Source organism: Rattus norvegicus, chromosome 7 (assembly GCF_021556685.1).
Source record: "Rattus norvegicus strain SHRSP/BbbUtx chromosome 7, alternate assembly SHRSP_T2T, whole genome shotgun sequence".
In the NCBI taxonomy this organism is placed as follows: Eukaryota; Metazoa; Chordata; class Mammalia; order Rodentia; family Muridae; genus Rattus; species Rattus norvegicus.
In genome coordinates this window covers 13076616-13095008 of record NC_141540.1, presented here as the reverse complement: position 1 = coordinate 13095008, position 18393 = coordinate 13076616, and the positions used below count along the sequence as shown (strand labels likewise).

Genomic DNA, 18393 nt, shown 5'->3' with positions numbered 1-18393 from the left:
AACTTTAGCAAAGTGTCAGGGTATAAAATTAACTCAAACAAATCAGTAGCCTTTCTCTACTCAAAGGGTAAACAGGCTAAGAAAGAAACTAGAGAAATGACACCCTTCACAATAGTCCCAAATAATATAAAACACCTTGGTGTGACTCTAACCAAGCAAGTGAAAGATCTGTATGACAAGAACTTCAAGACTCTGAAGAAAGGAATTGAAGATCTCAGAAGATGGAAAGACCTCCCATGCTCATGGATTGACAGGATGAATATAGTAAAAAATGGTCATTTTGCCAAAAGCATTCTACATATTCAATGCAATCCCCATCAAAATTCCAATTCAATTCTTCATAGAGTTAAGAAGAGAAACTTGCCAATTCATTTGGAATAACAAAAACCCAGGATAGTGAAAACTGTACTCAAGAAAAAAGAACTTCTGGGGAAATCACCAACCCTGTGTTCAAGAGGTATTACAGAGGAATAGTGATAAAAACTGTATGGTATTGGTATAGAGACAGTCAAGTAGATCAGTGGAATAGAATTGAAGATCCAGAAATGAACCCACACACCTATGGTCACTTGATCTTTGACAAAGGAGCTAAAACCATCCAGTGGAAAAATATAGCATTTTAAACAAATGGTGCTGGTTCAACTGGAGGTCAAGTCCAAGTGGATCAAGGACCTCCACGTCAAACCAAATACACTCAATCTAATAGAAGAAATAGTGAGGAAGAGCCTAAAACACATGGGCACTTGGGAAAATTTCCTGAAGAGAACACCAATGGCTTATGCTCTAAGATTAAGAACCAACAAATTGGACCCCATAAAACTGCAAAGCTCCTGCAATGCAAAGGACACTCTCATTAGGATAAAACGACAACCAACAGATTGGGGAAAGATCTTTACCAATCCTACATCTGATAGAGGGCTAATATCCAAAATATACAAAGAACTCAAGAAGTTAGATTCCAGAGAGCCATGTAAACCTTCTAAAAAATGGGGTACAGATCTAAACAAATAATTCTCATCTGAGGAATGTGAATGGCTGAGAAACACCTAAAGATATGTTCAATATCTTTAGTCATAAGGGAAACGCAAATCAAAACAACCCTGAGATTCCACCTGATACCAGTCAGAATGGCTAAGATCAAAAACTCAGGTGACAGCAAATGCTGGTGAGGATGTGGAGAAAGAGGAACACCCCTCCATTGTTGGTGGGATTGCAGACTTGTACAATCATTCTGGAAATCAGTCTGGAGTTTCCTCTGAAAATTGGACAATGCACTACCTGCATACCCACCTATACCTCTCCTGGGCATATACCCAAAAGATGTTCGAATCTATAATAACAAGGACACATACTCCACTATATTCATAGCAGCCTTATTTATAATAGCAGAAGCTGGAAAGAACCCAGATCCCCTTCAACAGAGGAACAGATACAAAAAATGTGGTACATCTACACAATGGAGTACTACTCAGCTATCAAAAACATTGACTTCATGAAATTCATAGGGAAATTGATTGAACAAGAAAATATCCTGAGTGATGTAACCTGATCACAGAAAAAACACACATGGTATGTACTCACTGATAAGTGGGTATTAGCCCAAAAGCATGAATTACCCAAGATACAATCCACAGACCACATGAAGCTCAAGAAGAAGGAAGACCAAAGTGTGGATGCCTCACTCCTTCTTAAAAGGGGGAACCAAAATATTCATAGAAGGGGCTATGGAGACAAAGTTCGAGCAGAGACTGAAGGAACGGCCATTCAGAGACTGCCCCACATGTATCATATATATATATGCATATATATATGTATATATATATGTATATCCATCAAAACTAGATAAGATTGATGAAGCTAAGAAGCGCATGCTGAGAGACACAGCCAGAGACTGTCAATTACAGAGGTGAATGCTAGCAGCAAACCATTGAACTGGGATCAGGACCCCCCTTGGAGGAATTAGAGAAAGGATTGAAAGAGCTGAGGGGTTTGCAACACCATAAGAACAATGATACCTACCAAGCAGAGCTCTCAGGGACTTAATTATTACCCAAAGACTATGCGTGGACTGACCCTGGGCTCCAACTGCATAGGTAGCAGTGAATAGCCTTGTTGGGCACCAAAGGGAGGAGAAGCCCTTGGTCCTGCCAAGGTTGTACCCCCATTGTAGGGGAATGTTGGGGGGCAGTAAGGGGACATGGATGGGGAGGGGAACACCCTTATAGAAGAAGGGGAGGGGGAGGGTTTAGGGGGCTTGTGGACAGGAAACCCAGAAAGGGAATAACATTTGAAATGTAAATACAAAAAATCCAATAAAAAAAAAGAGAATTGAGGTTTGTTTAAGAATCTGCCTCTGACGGTTGGCAGGTAAATGAGTAGGTATGCTGGTCAAATTTGCTGAGCTTGACTAGACTAAAGTAGACTGGCCTATGGTTAGTCTCTTGATTAGTGATTGATCAAATTGTGCCTGTCCCAGTGTGTTTGGTAGCAGCCTGGACATGTAGGGCTGACTTGTCTTAGCAAGCCAGGAGATCAGGTCCCAACATTTCTAATAAACAAAATCATTTATTCAGGGCTTGCCTTCAGTTTCAGAGGTTTAGTCCATTATTGTCAAGGTGGGGAGTAGTGTGGCACAGCGGCAGACTCAGTGCTGGAGAGGGAGCTGAGAGCTCTAAATTCGGGCTGGCAGGCAACAGGAAGAGAGACACTGGGCCTGGCTTGAGAGTAGTGAGAATTGTGTAATATGGTTTCTTTAAAAATAATACGGAAATTTCATGGTAATATGTTTTGTTTTAATTTCAGGTGTGTGAATATAAAGCCCTTTCACAGCAGGTGACTATGATTTGCTTCTTGTAGGGGCATGATTTTTCCAGGCCGATAGCTTCTGTGATTGTGTGACATTTGGAATCTGGGAACTTTTCTGAGGACAGAGAAATGGTCGAGCCCCCGATGGGTGGCTGATAGGGAGTTGGACGCTGTTGGTTACAGTTTGTCAAGTAGTTGTGTGCAAAGAAACCAAAAGGAATTAATACACCGATGGTGAAGATCAAACCTGCCCCCAGGGACTGGAAGATTCTCATCCGCAGGAAGTGATCTAACAACGATGCTTCCTTTCCCCACTACCCTTTTTTCTTTCCTCGCTAGTATTTGTAGTTTGGAAGGGAAGAAATAAGGGGAGTAGGAGGATGTAACAGAGAAAGGAGCCCACAAAGTAGCAAACACATGAACACTGAAATCTCAAAGCCCAGCTCCAGGGACACACTTTATCCAACAAGGCCACGCTTACTCCAACAAGACAGAGGTACTAGTCCCTGCTAGCAACAGCAGTCCATAATGACCTAGCATTGAAATCTATGAGCTTGTGTCCACCAATCTCATCAGACCCCCACAGGGAGTAAGCAACATTTACCAGGCCAACAGCATAAGTGGGATGCGTAAGGCTATGGCTTATAGTTATAAGTTAGCAAAATCTGTTAGCCAGAGGTAGATACTTGTTATTATAAGGAGATTTGTATTTACTAATCTCTAAGTGTGTAGAGTGATTTGACATTGGGAAGGTACGTTAGTTCCTGAACAGCTTCACCTCCAGGCTCTCAGAAAAAGAAATGTATGACACGGTCTCTTCTGTTCCTCAGGTTGCCTTTGTCCCACTGTGTGGCTACACAGGCCTTGCTGCCTTTCTGTGTTACCCACCTTAATTCTTTTTGTAGTTACTGTCATCTCTTTTAGAAGTCAAGCTTTGACATGTGACTCTCTGTGTGGTTGTTTGAAAGGATATGGCCCCCATAGACTCATGTATTTGAATACTTGGTCAGAGAGGGTAGCATTATTAGGAGGTGTGGCCTTGCTTGAGGAAGTGTCACTGTGGAGGTTTGCTTTGGGGTCTCATATATGCTCACATCTGGCAGTGTAATGTAGTTGCCCTCTTCTCCTGCCTGGGAATCAAGACATAGAATTCTCACTTTCTTCTCTAGCACCATGTCTGCCGGGATACTGTCATGATGATAATGGACTAAGTCTCTGAAACTGTAAGCCATCCACAATTAAACGTTTTCTTTTATGACAATTGCCATGGTTTTGGTGTCTCTTCACAGCAATGGAAACCGTAAGACACTTAAGTCACGGTTATAAACGAAAACATTTCATTGGGGATTGCTTATAGTTTCAGAGGTTTATTCTATCATCTTTGGGTTGAAAAGTATGGCGGACTGGAGGTACTCAGGGTAGCTGAGAGGTCTACATCTGGACCTGCAGGCAGCAGGAAGCGAGAAAGTCACTGGGTCTGGCCTAGGTGCTTGAAACCTCAAAGAGCACCCTAAGTGACACACTTTCTTCTATAAGACCAAGACCATACATACCTCCTAATCCCTTACATAGATTGCCCCTCCCTCATAACTAATCATTCAGACATATTTATTCTATTCCCTTGCTCCAGTAGTCTTGTAACCATATCATCATGCAAAATCAATCTACCTTCAAAACTTATCATGGTCTATCATACTCTTAACATTGTTTAAAAGTCCAAAGTTGAAAATCTCTTCTGAGACATGAACTCTTATAAAGAAAAACATTGAATTGGGGACTTGCTTACAGTTTTAGAGGTTTAGAGTTACTTACAGTTTGAAAGTCCACTGTCATCATGGCCTGGAGCATGATGGCATGCAGCATGATGGCATTCAGGCAGACATGGTGCTCGAAAGGAGCTGAGAGTTCTACATCCAGATCCACGGGCAGCAGTGAGAAAGCCAATGGGCCAGCTTGGGCCTTTGCAACCCAACTCATGTCCCCAGTCACATACTTACTTTAAGACCACACTTCCTCCAAGAAGGCCACGCCTCCTTATCCTTCTCAAGCAGTGTCACTCCCTGATGACCAAGCCATCAAACACAGGGACCCGTGGGGGTCATTCTCATTCAGACCACTGCAGGGTCACTTTTACAATTTCATTTTTGAACGTTGATCGGTGCCTAATCTCTATTTCTTTCTGTTCTCCAATATTATGTTACATTATTAGTATATATTGATGTATAATAGTATGTGTAACATATAATATATATAATATATAACATATAATTAGTATATATTATTATATTAGTTATTATGAACTAAATCCTTAAGTGGTTATTCATTCATTTTTTTTAGAACAATGTGTTATGTAGGTGTCTTAGTTTTTCTGTTGCTGTGATGAAACATCATGACCAAAGATCAATTTGGGGAGGAAAAGGTTCATTTGGTTTACACTTCCACAGCACTGTTCAGTATTGAAGGACGGGAACTCAAACAGGGAAAGAACCTGGAGGCAGGAGCTGGTGCAGAGGCCAAGGAAGGTGCTGCTTACTGGCTTGCTTCCCTGTGGTTTGCTTAGCCTGCTCCTTATAGAACCCAGGAGCACCAGCCCAGGGATGTACTCCTCTGCCAGTGTCTGGGCCCTCCCCATTAATCACTAATTAAAAAAAATGCCTTACAGGTCTGCCTACAACCCAGTCTTCTAGAGGCTTTTTCTGAGTTGAGGTTAGACATGTATCTTTAAGTCGTCCGAATAGACATTAGGTAAGAAAAGACATTTTTAAGCCAGTGATTCTCAGCTTTTTAATCATGGAACCCTTAACACATTTCTTTTGTGATGTTGTGGTGACTGTGATCTTAAAAGAAACATCTGACTTGCAGGAAGTCTGAGGGTCTTTCTGGAAAAAAGATCTTTTGACCCTCAAAGTTCTTGTGACCCTTTTTACTCTAAAAGCAGACTTGAAAGAGTAACATTATAAGTACATTCCTGCATTAACACAGATACAGAATGTGCAGTGTGCACAGTCAGCTCGAGATGGTTCTCTGTTCTTTGAGCACGTAATGTGTCTGCCCTTTTTTAAAAGGTAGTTTGGACTGAATATATATTTGCATCCATTTCATATGAAAGGATGACATATCATATTAAGTCATGAGGACTTTTCAGCCAAAGAGATTTGTTGGCTGTGCAGAGACATTTGGGTCCCAGCTAGTTTGTAAGTGGTAACTGCATTTACGTCACCTGTTTTGTTGTTTCTCTGGGTCTCTAGTTTTATGTCTGCAGTCAATATTTTTAGGAGGTTTTTCCTGGCCAAATGTAATTTTTATTAACTTTGAAAGGATCAGAGCTTGTTGTTTCCTGTTGAAACAAGAGAAAAACCTCTTCTCCAGCACAACACACTTCCTGTTTTCCATTCTTTGTATATCACAGGTATAGGCTGATTTAATTTGGCAGTCTTTTCTAAAATCCAGTGTATTTCTGCAGCTGTGTAATCTGTCTCATTGGTGCTTAGGAACATTTCAAGTGAATAAAGCATCATTTATCCCACTTGCTTAGAATAGCTTAAAAGGAAACACCATATTAATCTATGTGAGCTGTGTATAGAAAAGCCTGGAGAGGTCTAGTGATGAGCCAACATATTGGGCGAATGATAGTGTTTCTTGGTAACCCTTTAAAATTGATTGAACAAAGCCCAGAAGCTGTAGAAATTAAGTCCCTGAAATTAATTTCATTTCCATGGAAGGAATACATAGGTTTGGAGATTGCTATCTACTAGGGTGTGTAGTATTAGGCATTAGAAAAACTTCATATGTTACAAGAGGTGACATGAAGCCAATCTACATATATTTGTGGAATAGTCAGTAACAGCTTGCCTGTGTGAAATAAACTGGCTCAAAGAAATAGTCTTCCCTCTATTATATTAATTGGAGACCAAATAAAACAAAAAGAGGGTAAAAATATATTTCCTTAATCTTTGTACCGATTTCAAGTTGAAATAACGTATTAGATATATTACTTAACCGATTGTGCCCACTGCACATTACATACATGTATCAATGAAGAAACAAATGTAGGAATATGATTTTCACCTACATTTGTTAGCTTTAATGGGATTACTGGAAAATATAAAAATATACATTGTTTACATTTTACCTCTATTAACTAGCACTATTTAAGTACATGGATCTTTAATTAGGTTGTTTGATAGCAGATACAAGTGTATTAATTGCAGAATGCTTGCAAGGAATTTGCTGGAGCAATAAAAAGTAGATTAGAATCTTGGCAGCCTTTATTAAACATAATTTTGTGCTCTTATTAATTTAGTAATTATTGATTGTATTTGAAAAAAGGTAAACATATGAACTAGTTGGTTAGTTTTTCATGGACCTTAGCAATTTTAGTTCCAAATGGCAAAATGTTGGTTTCATATTAGCTAAGATATATTGATCAAGTTAACGTGAGCACTATTTAATTTCTTTTAAAGACAGGTTTCTGATGTTATCAATTTCTTTTTTTTTTTTCAGATGATTTTGATTTTAATCATTAGAATTTAACCAAATCATATTTTAAAATCCATTATTCACATTTACTATAAAGTCCTAATCTAATACTTAAAAACAAGAGAAACAAAACTCCAAAGACCTTGGCTACCAAAAGCTTCAAGCTTTCCTTTCTGCTCAGTGTAGCTCCTCCACAAGCTGTTGATACTACTCTGCGTGTGCAATGTCACATATGAATATTCATACTAAAAATGACTACTTCTTCAGTCCTTTCTCTGGCTCATATACTCATGCTGTTACACAATGTTATAACCCGGAAGTGCTGCAGAGGTCAGGACAGTTCCGGTGAATTGCTCAACTTGCCCTTACAGCGTTATGAGAGCTCACCAGTCTCCCGTCCTTTTAAGCCAAGTGTACTAATGAAGTCTCCATGTAGGGTCCACATACTAACCCACAGAATTCTCCCGACTAACAGATTTAACTTACAAGTACTGTTAGTCACTGTTTGTTTCAAGAACTCAATGGTATAAATTCTCTGAATCTAGTTGGTTAAAAGTTTGGTTTCTATTTTGCTAATATTTAAATCTCATATAGGTAAATCTTAGCATTGTGTCCTTGAGGCATAGACATTATTAATAACTAAAAAATGAGGAGGCAATAGTGCTTGCCTCTAAAAAGTATGATTTAGGATAAACAGTAAGGGAATAAGTACCTCATTGCCAATCAACAACTAACTTCACACTTTTTATACCAAGAGAGAACCTCCACCATGACAGACATAGCAGTGGCTCACTAGACTCCATCCTTTATAGAAACAAAAGCCAGGTTTCACGGGTGGAAAGCAAGATTCGTTGCATATCAACAACCAGCCCTCCACTTCCCCACTTTAGGGATCTCAGTTTTATCAGCGGAGGTGATGTGCCATATCAGGGCAAGGCCACTCTTCTCACACTAGCGTATGAACCAGTACCTGCTAATGACATTTAAAAAAATAATCTGCCGAGTCGCTTTAAGAAGATTTTATTTCCAAATTAAGACGTGTAAGAAAGCAAGCCAGGTGCCCCCTGCTTCTGGTTGCAATGGAAATATCTGGCACAACAAACCATACTGAACCCATTTAAAAACTGTCACGAGAACAGAGACTATAAAGACCCCAGAGAGGAAAGAGAAGAACCCGGGTCCTTGACATTTCTGCTTCTACACAGGCACTGGCTCACCTGGAATTTTAAAATGTTCAGTGGCTTCTTGGATGTTTCCAGGGGCTTCGTCTAAGCTGCTTAACTCCAAATGAATCCTAGAATGTGGCTGAGGTTCAACAGCACATTCTTATGTTTAAGACAGAGCATCCACTAGGTCTAAATTATTCTTCAATTATATGGAGTCAAGCTTTATCATCTGTTATAAATTCCCCTTCCATGGGAGGCCATTGAGTTCCGTCACCACAAGACAAGACAGTCTTTGGTTATATAGAGACGAATAATTGTAAACTGGTAGCATTAACACATCTTTTGCAACCTGTGTAGGTATTGCCAAATAGTATGTGACAGGACCAGTTATCAACACTGTAATACTTACACTGAGGATAAAACAGTGTCAAAGAATGGTTATCTATATGAAAAAAAATTTACATGTACATACACACATCTCTCATTATTGATCAATATATTAGAGAAAATTAGAACAATGTAGTGTATTAAAATTTATTAGAATAATCTAGAATCCAGCTACAAGAACATGTTCTCATAACAGGTACTGATAGAAAAACACTTAATGAGGCATACACCATGGGGCCTCCCTGCTAGGACCACATTATCTTGTCAATACTTAGGCTGTGGCAATTTTCAGGAGGGGCCAGGTAGTTCTAAAGCATTTATAGGGGCTATAGGTTAGTGTGGGTCTAGGTAAATACACTGGCTGCCATTTCAACTAAATTTATGCTAAAATATGCATAGACCACAGAAGCAGACCCAACGATTGAAGCAGTTGACAGAGTAGTGACAGCAGTCTGAGTCAGCCTTAGAAAGGGGAGCCTTGGTTTTAACTCAGTGGAAGGGCACTTGCCTAGCATGCACAAGGCACCCAGATCCAATCCCCAGCACCTTAAAAAAATTAAGAAAGAAAAAGAGAAGGAAAACAGAAACAAGTTAATTCTTCTCCTCCACTAGGCTATGAACACAAAGCCCTTGAGAGTCTCCATGATTCTGTTACAGAAGTCACTTGCTTTGGCCAAGTTTCTTGTTTAAGGTTTTGTCTGTTCTGCTCAAGATTAACTGTAACGCAGGATTAAACCCAGCTACCCTGGAGTCATGTATCTTTTTTCTAACCAGTGGAGGGCCCAGAAGAAATGGATGGCAAGCTTTCTCAAAGGTCCACCTGGTGAGATTCTGAGGTGCCCACTCAAGTGGGAAAGACCAAGGCAGAACAAGGCTTCTGTTAGCAGGATTGTCAGGGTAACATTCAGGGCAATAATCAGCCCTGTTAATACGGTCTAAGAACACTTGGTAACATTCATTTTCAACAAGTTCAGTTTGGTACAACCAGTGGCCTAGTTCTAAACTAGGGAACCACTGCTGCCCACAATCAGGGCAGTGTGAATTATCAGAGAACATCTTGGCTTAGAAAGACAACACAAAGCAATGGAACAACAAAAAGCAACAATGACAGAGAGGAAAGCAGTAAGCGACAATCAGTCCCGTTACAGTTTCCTTTAGCCACTTGTCAGTGCAGCAATACTGGACTGCTGAACCTGGCTTGCACCTTAGTGCTGTTCTTCCAGATCTTGTTTATTCTTCACTCAATTGCAACTCAGTCTCTGTACTCAGGGACCAGTCCAGTCTACAACACGTCAGTCACTTACTAGCAGCACAGATCACAGAATAGCTCCTTCTAAAGAAAGCCAGGCCTCTAATCCAAGCCGGATGCCTTTTCCTGTCAGTGTCAGCTGGAGGCAGAATCATACAGAGGCTGTGCTCTGCTGGTAAGATGCTTGCTGGTGAAAGATGTGCTGGTGGATCCGGTGAGTCTTCTGTTGGTGCGGGCAGTCTCGCCAGAAACACTACAGTGATACAGTAGGGTCAGGAAGACCTGGTGGAGTAGATCCAGTGACGTCAGTCTTGAAAGGACCTTTATCTGGACCCAGTCACAGAGAAGTTGCTGGTGTTGAGTTTGGGGGACGGTCTGGGAATGCGTCACACCTCGATTTCTGTTTGTGCCGTAGGGGAGGTGGGGGTGGGGAGGGATCCTTTTTCAAAGACAATTTCCAGCCAGGTTTTAAAATATGGGACAGTCAGGATCAGCGGCGCCACTCGGCTGTCCCTCCTGCTCCACAGCGCTGGTCTGCAACCCCCATCAATTTCTATGAGTGGTCTATTTGACCTGTGGATCTAGGATGATTTTTCTGAAGTTTACAAGAATTTTTAAGTTTACTGAAACTATATAGTAAACCTTTGTGTCTTAGTAGCAGCTTGGGAAATGGTTTTGGGTTACAAGCATGGACATTCCTTAGTTTGACTGCCAACTGTGAAAGAAAGGCCTCCTTTGTCTATTCAGAAGATTAGGTGCATATAATTTTAGCATAATGAGAAGCTTTTTTGAGTCTATACTTAAAAGACAACTAAAGGAAACTTAAAAATCCTGAACTTGTGACTATCATATTATCCTGCCACTATGGGAAAAACAAAAAAATATTTTAACAAAATTCAAACAAAGAAACAAGAAAATTCTAAGTTTTGGGTTAGCCGCCTTGGTTCCAAGCTAGATCATCCTGAGCTGCGGCTTTAACAGCAAGACGCCACTCATCGTTCTTGTAATTCTGGTTTTCCAGTTCTGCGGCTCATCGCTGATGAGCTGCTAGGCAACAAGTGTGTACAGTTTTCCCAGAGGGTTGTTAGCACATTGTGTGTTTGGTACTGGCAGATCCTTTCCATTCCTCCGCCATTCCCCCCCACCCCCTCCAGAGGAGCTTCGCCCGCTCATCCTGCCACTGACAGCTGCTACCTCTGTTTTTGTTCACTCCACTGAAGTTAGACCCAGAAAGGGAGACTGGGGATTGCGGTAAAGGGGTAAAAGGGAGCTGGGGTTTGCGGGCCGGGTCTCAAACCCTAAGCCCGGGATGTGCCCTTGGCTGTACTACCTTGTTGGCTAAGCTACAGAAACAACTGCCAGTTTAAAATGGTGATCTGGGGGTTGGGGATTTAGCTCAGTGGTAGAGCCCTTGCCTAGGAAGTGCAAGGCCCTGGGTTCAGTCCCCAGCTCTGGAAAAAAAGAACCAAAAAAAAAAAAATGGTGATCTGACTGCACTATCCAGCCCCAGTGGGATGGGCATTCATTGGAAATGCCTGGAACCTTGGACTCCTGCTGGAGCCAGGAGTAGAAGGAGTGGTGGAGTTAACAGCAAGATTAATTTGCATTTTCTCTGGTTTGGGCAAGGGTGAAGAAGCAGAGTTTATGTGACATTTCCCCAGGTTTTTGTTTTCTTTATGAAGTACAGGAGTAGCTTTGCTGGCCAGGGGAGGAAGGGGTGGGGAAACCACAACTTCTACCTCTGTAATGGAGTCGTGCAGAGTAATGGTGTCCTGTGGAGCAGGAGGTTGTTGGGCAGGGGACAGGGATGTGGATGGGGCTGACTGTCCATGTGGCCTTTTGTTGAGATTCATCATGAAGTAATGTAAGAAGACCTACACTTTCCTAATCTGAGTGGGTTTTTCTGTTTTTTGTCTTTGATTTTTTAATGTGATGAGGTGTTTCCCATGCTAAAAAGGGAAAGGTCTGGATCAATGAAAAATGTTCCTGTAAAATGTTCCCACTGACAGAGGATTCTGCAGTGGACCAATATGTCAGCCTAAGTGGCATTTACTGACTGCTATGTAACCAATTATTGTATTTTTTTTTAAGAAGAAAAGAAGCATAGGGGTTTTGTCAGTTGTCAGGCAGGCTGTTGGGGTTCAGAGAGAGGTTTGGAGACCTCCTTGTAAACACCAAAGAGTATCCCGGCCAGAAGGCTTCATTTGCTCTTTCAACATTTCTGAACCCAAATGCACTAGCATACACCGAACTAGCAAGAAAAGATAGACTGCCAGCCCTTAGAGTGTGGGTCCTTGGGCCTTTGGGTCTTCACCCTTCCCTGTTCAACCGGAGGCCTTGGTGAATCCCTTGGGCACCAGCTGCTGCCTGTTCCCTGGCCAGGAGGGCTGTCAGCGGAGGTTGGGGACCACCTAGGAGAGAATGGGGGACAAGAGACACGAAGAAGGACACCAAGACAAGAGTCTGGTGAAGGCAACAATTTTATTTTTTCCCGAGGCTGAATTTATACCATAACAGGGGTAACAGAGAGAGGGGCGAAGTGGGAAACATTTGTACATTGGTAAAAATATTTATAGTTTGATACAGAATTGAAATTATATTTTCTTACATTGGGACAGAATTTATATAATGATACAGGCTTAAGGTTTCCATTGGTATAAATCTTTGTACATTGATACAAAACTTAATTTTGTTACTCTTAGGTAGGCATTGTGCCTATGTGGTTGATTCACGAGTACAAGGCACAGACCCAGCTCTTTTAATAGCTGGTATTACCGACTGTTTGAACAATAGAAGTTAATAATCAAATAGTAAACCTATGGTTCAATAACATTCTGATTTAATTATAATAATGTGGGGTTTTTGTTTTTGTTTTGTTCTTTTAGATTTATTTATTATATATAAGTACACTGTAGTTATCTTCAGACACACCAGAAGAGGGCATAGGATATCTTTACAGATGGCTGGGAGTCACCATGTGGTTGCTGAGATTTGAACTCAGAACCTCTGGAAGAGCAGTCAGTGCTCTTCACCGCTGAGCCATCTCTCCAGGACACAAAAAAGTGTTTTTAAGATTATTCAAATAATAAATAGCTAAAAGTAATCAATGTTTAACAATTCAGTTATACTGTATATAAATAGATGGTCTTCAAAGTGTCAGAGATCCACAAAATATGACATTTAATGTTATTTCATTATTAAAAGATCGCTTGACTATGAGGCATGTCTGCTCCTGACATACCCTCATTCTACTTCAGAGAAGATTGAACATCATTACCTCCAGGTGGAATTGTTTCAATTGTGATAAGCTAGGCCACTAGGCAAGAAATGCCCTAATTTCATCTACAGACAAATACTGTTCAAAAGGGACAAATGGACACAAGATAGTCGATTGTTAAGGTCTGCCAAGACAGAGTAAACTAGTCCTTCATGATTCCTGCTTCGCTTAAGGTCTGTCAGACGTTCTGGGCTGAAAGGCTAAAGACAGATGCTCCAACATTATGAGGAATACTGGGAACTGTGCAGACAATTAGCTGTCTCTGCCACTTGTGTAAGATTTGGAAGCTCTGTCTTTGTTCTTCCTACATAGTCAGGTAATATTTAATTCCTTCTCAAATCTCTGACAGGTTTGAAGGCTAGTTATAGTTTCACAATTGAACTTTAGTTGTTTAACATTAAAGAAGATGTTCCAGATTTGAAAAGATGGTTTTCAGTTGGTAATATGAGTTAAAATCAAACATCATTGAAGCACGGAATTGGAAACTCTTTCAGTTCGGATAGATGCTAGAATACTTTATCTAAATTGTCAAATACGATGAATGAAATGTTATAAATATATAACATACCTCATAATTTACATAATTGTTATAATTGCATTCAATTTATATTTGAGAAAACAGAGCCTTTTTAGTTGGACAAAAAGGGGGTAATGTAGTGTGTTGGCCTAATACTGCTTGCATTCTAGTGTTAAGTGCTGGCCTCCAAGATTTATGCAATTATTTTGGTATATCAGTATATTAATATAATAATTGAGACTTAAAACAGTCCAGGGTGGTTAACAGGTAAAGCAGAGTAAGAGTTAACTCTGGTAGAGCAGGGACTTCAAGGTGCATAAATAGATACCACAGATCCCCAGTCATGATTGTACTTTGGTTGTTTTGCCTTCGACTCATTCTCTTTCCAGACTCATTATGAAAAGGAACGTTAGTATTATGGAATGGATTTTCTTAGCACACAAAGGAAAAAAAATTAAAGACTTACATAGAAAAAGTTTCCACTTTAGTCATAAAAAGGTAGAATCAGAGCATGTCAGTTGTTGAGAACAGACCCAACCAAAATCAATGAGAACGTTATTCTCATTGTGAGATTATGTCATTATAGGTGGTCAGTGGAGATTGTCAAAGACCTTGTAGCAACTATTTGGGAGAAACTAGCAACAAATATCCAAAATCAAGAATCTTCAGTTTATAAAAGGAAACAATGGATTCTTCCATGTATTGTAAAAGGAAAGCCAATTTCAGAAGCACATACATTCTGTGTGGACACAAATGTTGTACACACACACACACACACATACACACACACACACACACACACACACACGACTCCATATTGTAAAATTTGCTTTCTTCAGGTATATGTTATATATTTAGAAAATAAAATGCATTTAATTTATCTTTATTGTTGGGACACAGTCCTGGAATGCGATCATGTGAGAATTCTGAGTGCTTGTGAGAATACTCCAAGAAAACAAGTCATGTGACCTCAGTTTCTTCATATCATAAAATTGTTCTTGAAATGTGTTTTCATGGTCTTTCAGCTGTAACAGAGAGGAGTGAGTACAATCATTATTGACTGCTGTTGTTTCATTAAAAGTTTAAATTATGTATTATATACCCCAGTAGGAAAACATGTTTGTGCCATTTGTGTGTTGGTTCTTGCCATTGGACACAGTTTGAATTCATGAGACCTTTACATAGATAACATTCATTAACTCTCAGCATATAAATTGACCCAGGGCCTGTATAAAGTTGGCTATTGCATGAGACTTTAGTTCAGCTCTTCTATTGGCTCAGTTCTCCCAGGTACCCTCAACCTCTTGAGCAGTGGTGAGAACTGAATAGGGACTTGAAGTCAGCTATACCTCTCCTGGGCATATACCCAAAAGATTTTCCTATATATAATAACAAGTATACATGCTCCACTATATTCATAGCAGCCTTATTTATAATAGCCAGAAGTTGGAAAGAACCCAGATCCCCTTCAACAGAGGAATGGATACAGAAAATGTGGTACATCTACACAATGGAGTATTATTCAGTTATCAAAACATTGACTTCCTGAAATTCATAGGCAAATTGATTGAACTAGAAAATATCCTGAGTGATGCAACCCAATCACAGAAAAACACACATGGTATGCACTCACTGATAAGGGGATATTAGTCCAAAACCTTGGATTACCCAAGATACAATCCACAGACCACATGAAGCTCAAGAAGAAAGATGATGAAAGTGTGCATGCTTCAGTCCTTCTTAGAAGGGGGAACAGAATTATTCATAGTAGGAGATATGGAGACAAAGTTTGGAGCAGAGACTGAAGAAAAGGGCGTTCAGAGCCTGCCCCAGCTAGGGATCCAGCCCATATACATACAGTGACCAAATACAGACAATATTGCTGATACCAATAAGTGTGTGCTGACAGGAACCTGATGTAGTTGTCTCCATGGGCTCTGCCAGAGTATGACAAATGCAGAGGTGGATGCCTGCAGCCAACCATTGAATTGAGAATGGGGTCCCCATTGGAGGAGTTAGAGAAAGGATTGAAGGAGCTGAATGGGTTTGCAACCCCATAAGAACAACAATACCAACCAACCAGAGCTCCCAGGGACTAAACCATGATACAAAGAGTACACAAGGACAGACTCATGGCTCCAGCTGCATATGTAGCAGAGGATGGCCTTGTTGGGCAACAATGGGAGGAGAAGCCCTTGGTCCTGCCAAGGCTCAATGCCCCAGTGTAGGGGAATAACAGGGTGGGGAGGTGAGAAGGGATGGTTGTAAGGGTGGGGGAACACCCTCATAGAAGAAGTGGGGGAATGGGATAGGGATTTGTGGACAGGAAACCGGGAAAGAGGATAACATTTAAAATGTAAATAAATAAAAATGTTTTTGGAAGAAAAGAATTGTAAAAAAAAATAAAGGTCACATCACATCTATTAAGTTCTTTTTAGACATTCATAACTACAATGCCTGGTTTCCATAAGAAGGATTTTAGATGAAGAAGCATTGAACACAGTTCAATAAAATATTGAAAGGGAAGATAAATTAGAGAAAAGATCACTGTTCAGTTTTGGGTCACTTTACTTTAATTCGGGCTGTTTTCAAAATACTTAAGGAAGATGTTAGGATTGCCATGGTGAGGAAGAGCTAACATTCTTGTGTGGATAAACACTGAATAATAAACGTTAAAAATGTACAAGGAGTCAAAATTTCTTTCTCTGTTCAAGCAAATTCGAAAATAAAAACAGGGACACCAACTACTTGTCCAGATGATAACTCCCTCAGTTTGCTTCATGTAGCTTCATTTTGATCCAGATCCTCCACTGCCTGAAAATTGCCTTGAAGCATGGGATAAGGAACTTGATCATCAATGTAAGTTAACACTTCCATCATTGCCTGATGAGGAATTAGAAGAGCCTATGAGGGAAAGTATTCCGACAACTAGGAGAGCGAGGGAGCACAGGGAGAAGGGTTGCTTTGCCAGTTCCTTCCCTGCCTGCTGAACTGTACTTGATATTTCAAGAAAATTTTAGCAAAATTACAATGTTTCACACATAATTGTCACACTCACCTTGGCCAGCAAGGAAGACACAGCACGGTCGAATTCTTCTCAACAGCCTTTATTGCAGGACCACCTCGTTGCTGATACCGGGGATCTCGGCGGCAAAGACGCTCGCCTTATATACACAATAGGCTGTGGTCATGCTACTTGTCCTTCAGGGATTGGCGGAGCACGAATCACCTCATTAGCATGGTACCGCCCCAGCCGGATTGGCTCCAGGGGCAAACCCGCGCATGTTTACCACCAGATGGGACCGGATGTCGGCGCCATCTTTGTTTTACCACACCACTCCCTACATCTCCCCCTTTTTTGTTTAATAAAATGACTGGTCTAGATCAGGATGTCACGGCAATATGTCATTGCTCCTGTCTTAGGTCATTCCTGACGATGACTCTGAATTACCCGTCATTGGGTTACCCTATTGCCACTGGGCCCCGTGTCTTAGGTTGGTCCGAGCCCAACGAAAGTTGCCCGTCTCTGGATACAATGACTCCACATGACAGTGACGAAAATGATCTAGGGTGAACTCTTAATCTTTCAAAGAGGCCAGTCATATGTTGGGAGAAGCACCATTTTCAATGGCGACCATAGCCTGGTAAACAACCGCTTTTGTGTCTGGCATGTTCTCTTTTTAAATGGCCAATAAGCCAGAGACATACTCCACCTCCCAGGAGGACAATAGCTCCCCAGGCAAACATACCAGCCCACTCCTTAAAAAAGGAGAAAGCGTTGGTGAGGTAAAATCTTCAACTGTGATGGGGTCCAACCTAGTGCTGTTAAGGACAGCAATTTGCATCAGCAATTGTCTTGATAGTTGCTCTGCTTTCATGGACCAATTTCCTTTCAGATAATTTGAGATTTCTTTGCTCTGTTGAGAATGCTGAGAAAAGTTAGCTTGCAAAGGAGTAATGCATAAACCTGTAAGGGAGGAAACGCAGGACAGCTGTGTCATATGATACAGCTATCTGGGTTTGCCTCCACTGGGATTGGCACAAAGGAGGGAATCTTAACCATCACTGCAGTGTCGTTGGTGCCATCCCAGCATTCAGCTAAATAGCAGACTACATCAGAGCTATTACAATTTAAAACATCATTGCTTACATTAGTGCTTATCAGAAAGAAAAAAGGTGATCTAACACATACTGAAGTACTAGTGGCAGTATCATTTGCCAAGAGGTTATTATATTGAATATTGATCAACCTGGTATCATTTTTTCTGGTAGCTGAAACATTATACAGTGTGAAGTTCTCACCCATCAACCTAGCAAAGGGGGTCAGGGATGTATATGCTCCTTGCTCATTGGACAGCACCCATTGAAACCAAGGCCAGAGATTTTCCATGCCAGACTTATTCTGTTTCCAATTAAATTGTGTTTTGCCAAGAGGTGGGGAAAACTCAAATCCTGGCAAGAGTTGTTTTGCTCTATGAAATGGACTCTGACATGGGGTAAAATCAGGTGGGAA

The 18393-nt window shown here is 40.8% G+C and overlaps 1 protein-coding gene across 1 annotated transcript; it reads right to left on the bottom strand.

Annotated features, from left to right (window-relative positions):
• Positions 1 to 8288: 8288 nt before the first annotated feature.
• LOC148004440 (torsin-1A-interacting protein 2) lies at positions 8289 to 9976 on the bottom strand. The gene has a single exon (XM_087559589.1). The coding sequence runs from the start codon at positions 9891 to 9893 to the stop codon at positions 9498 to 9500; it is 396 nt and encodes a 131-aa protein (XP_087415715.1). The 5' UTR covers positions 9894 to 9976; the 3' UTR covers positions 8289 to 9497.
• Positions 9977 to 18393: the final 8417 nt, after the last annotated feature.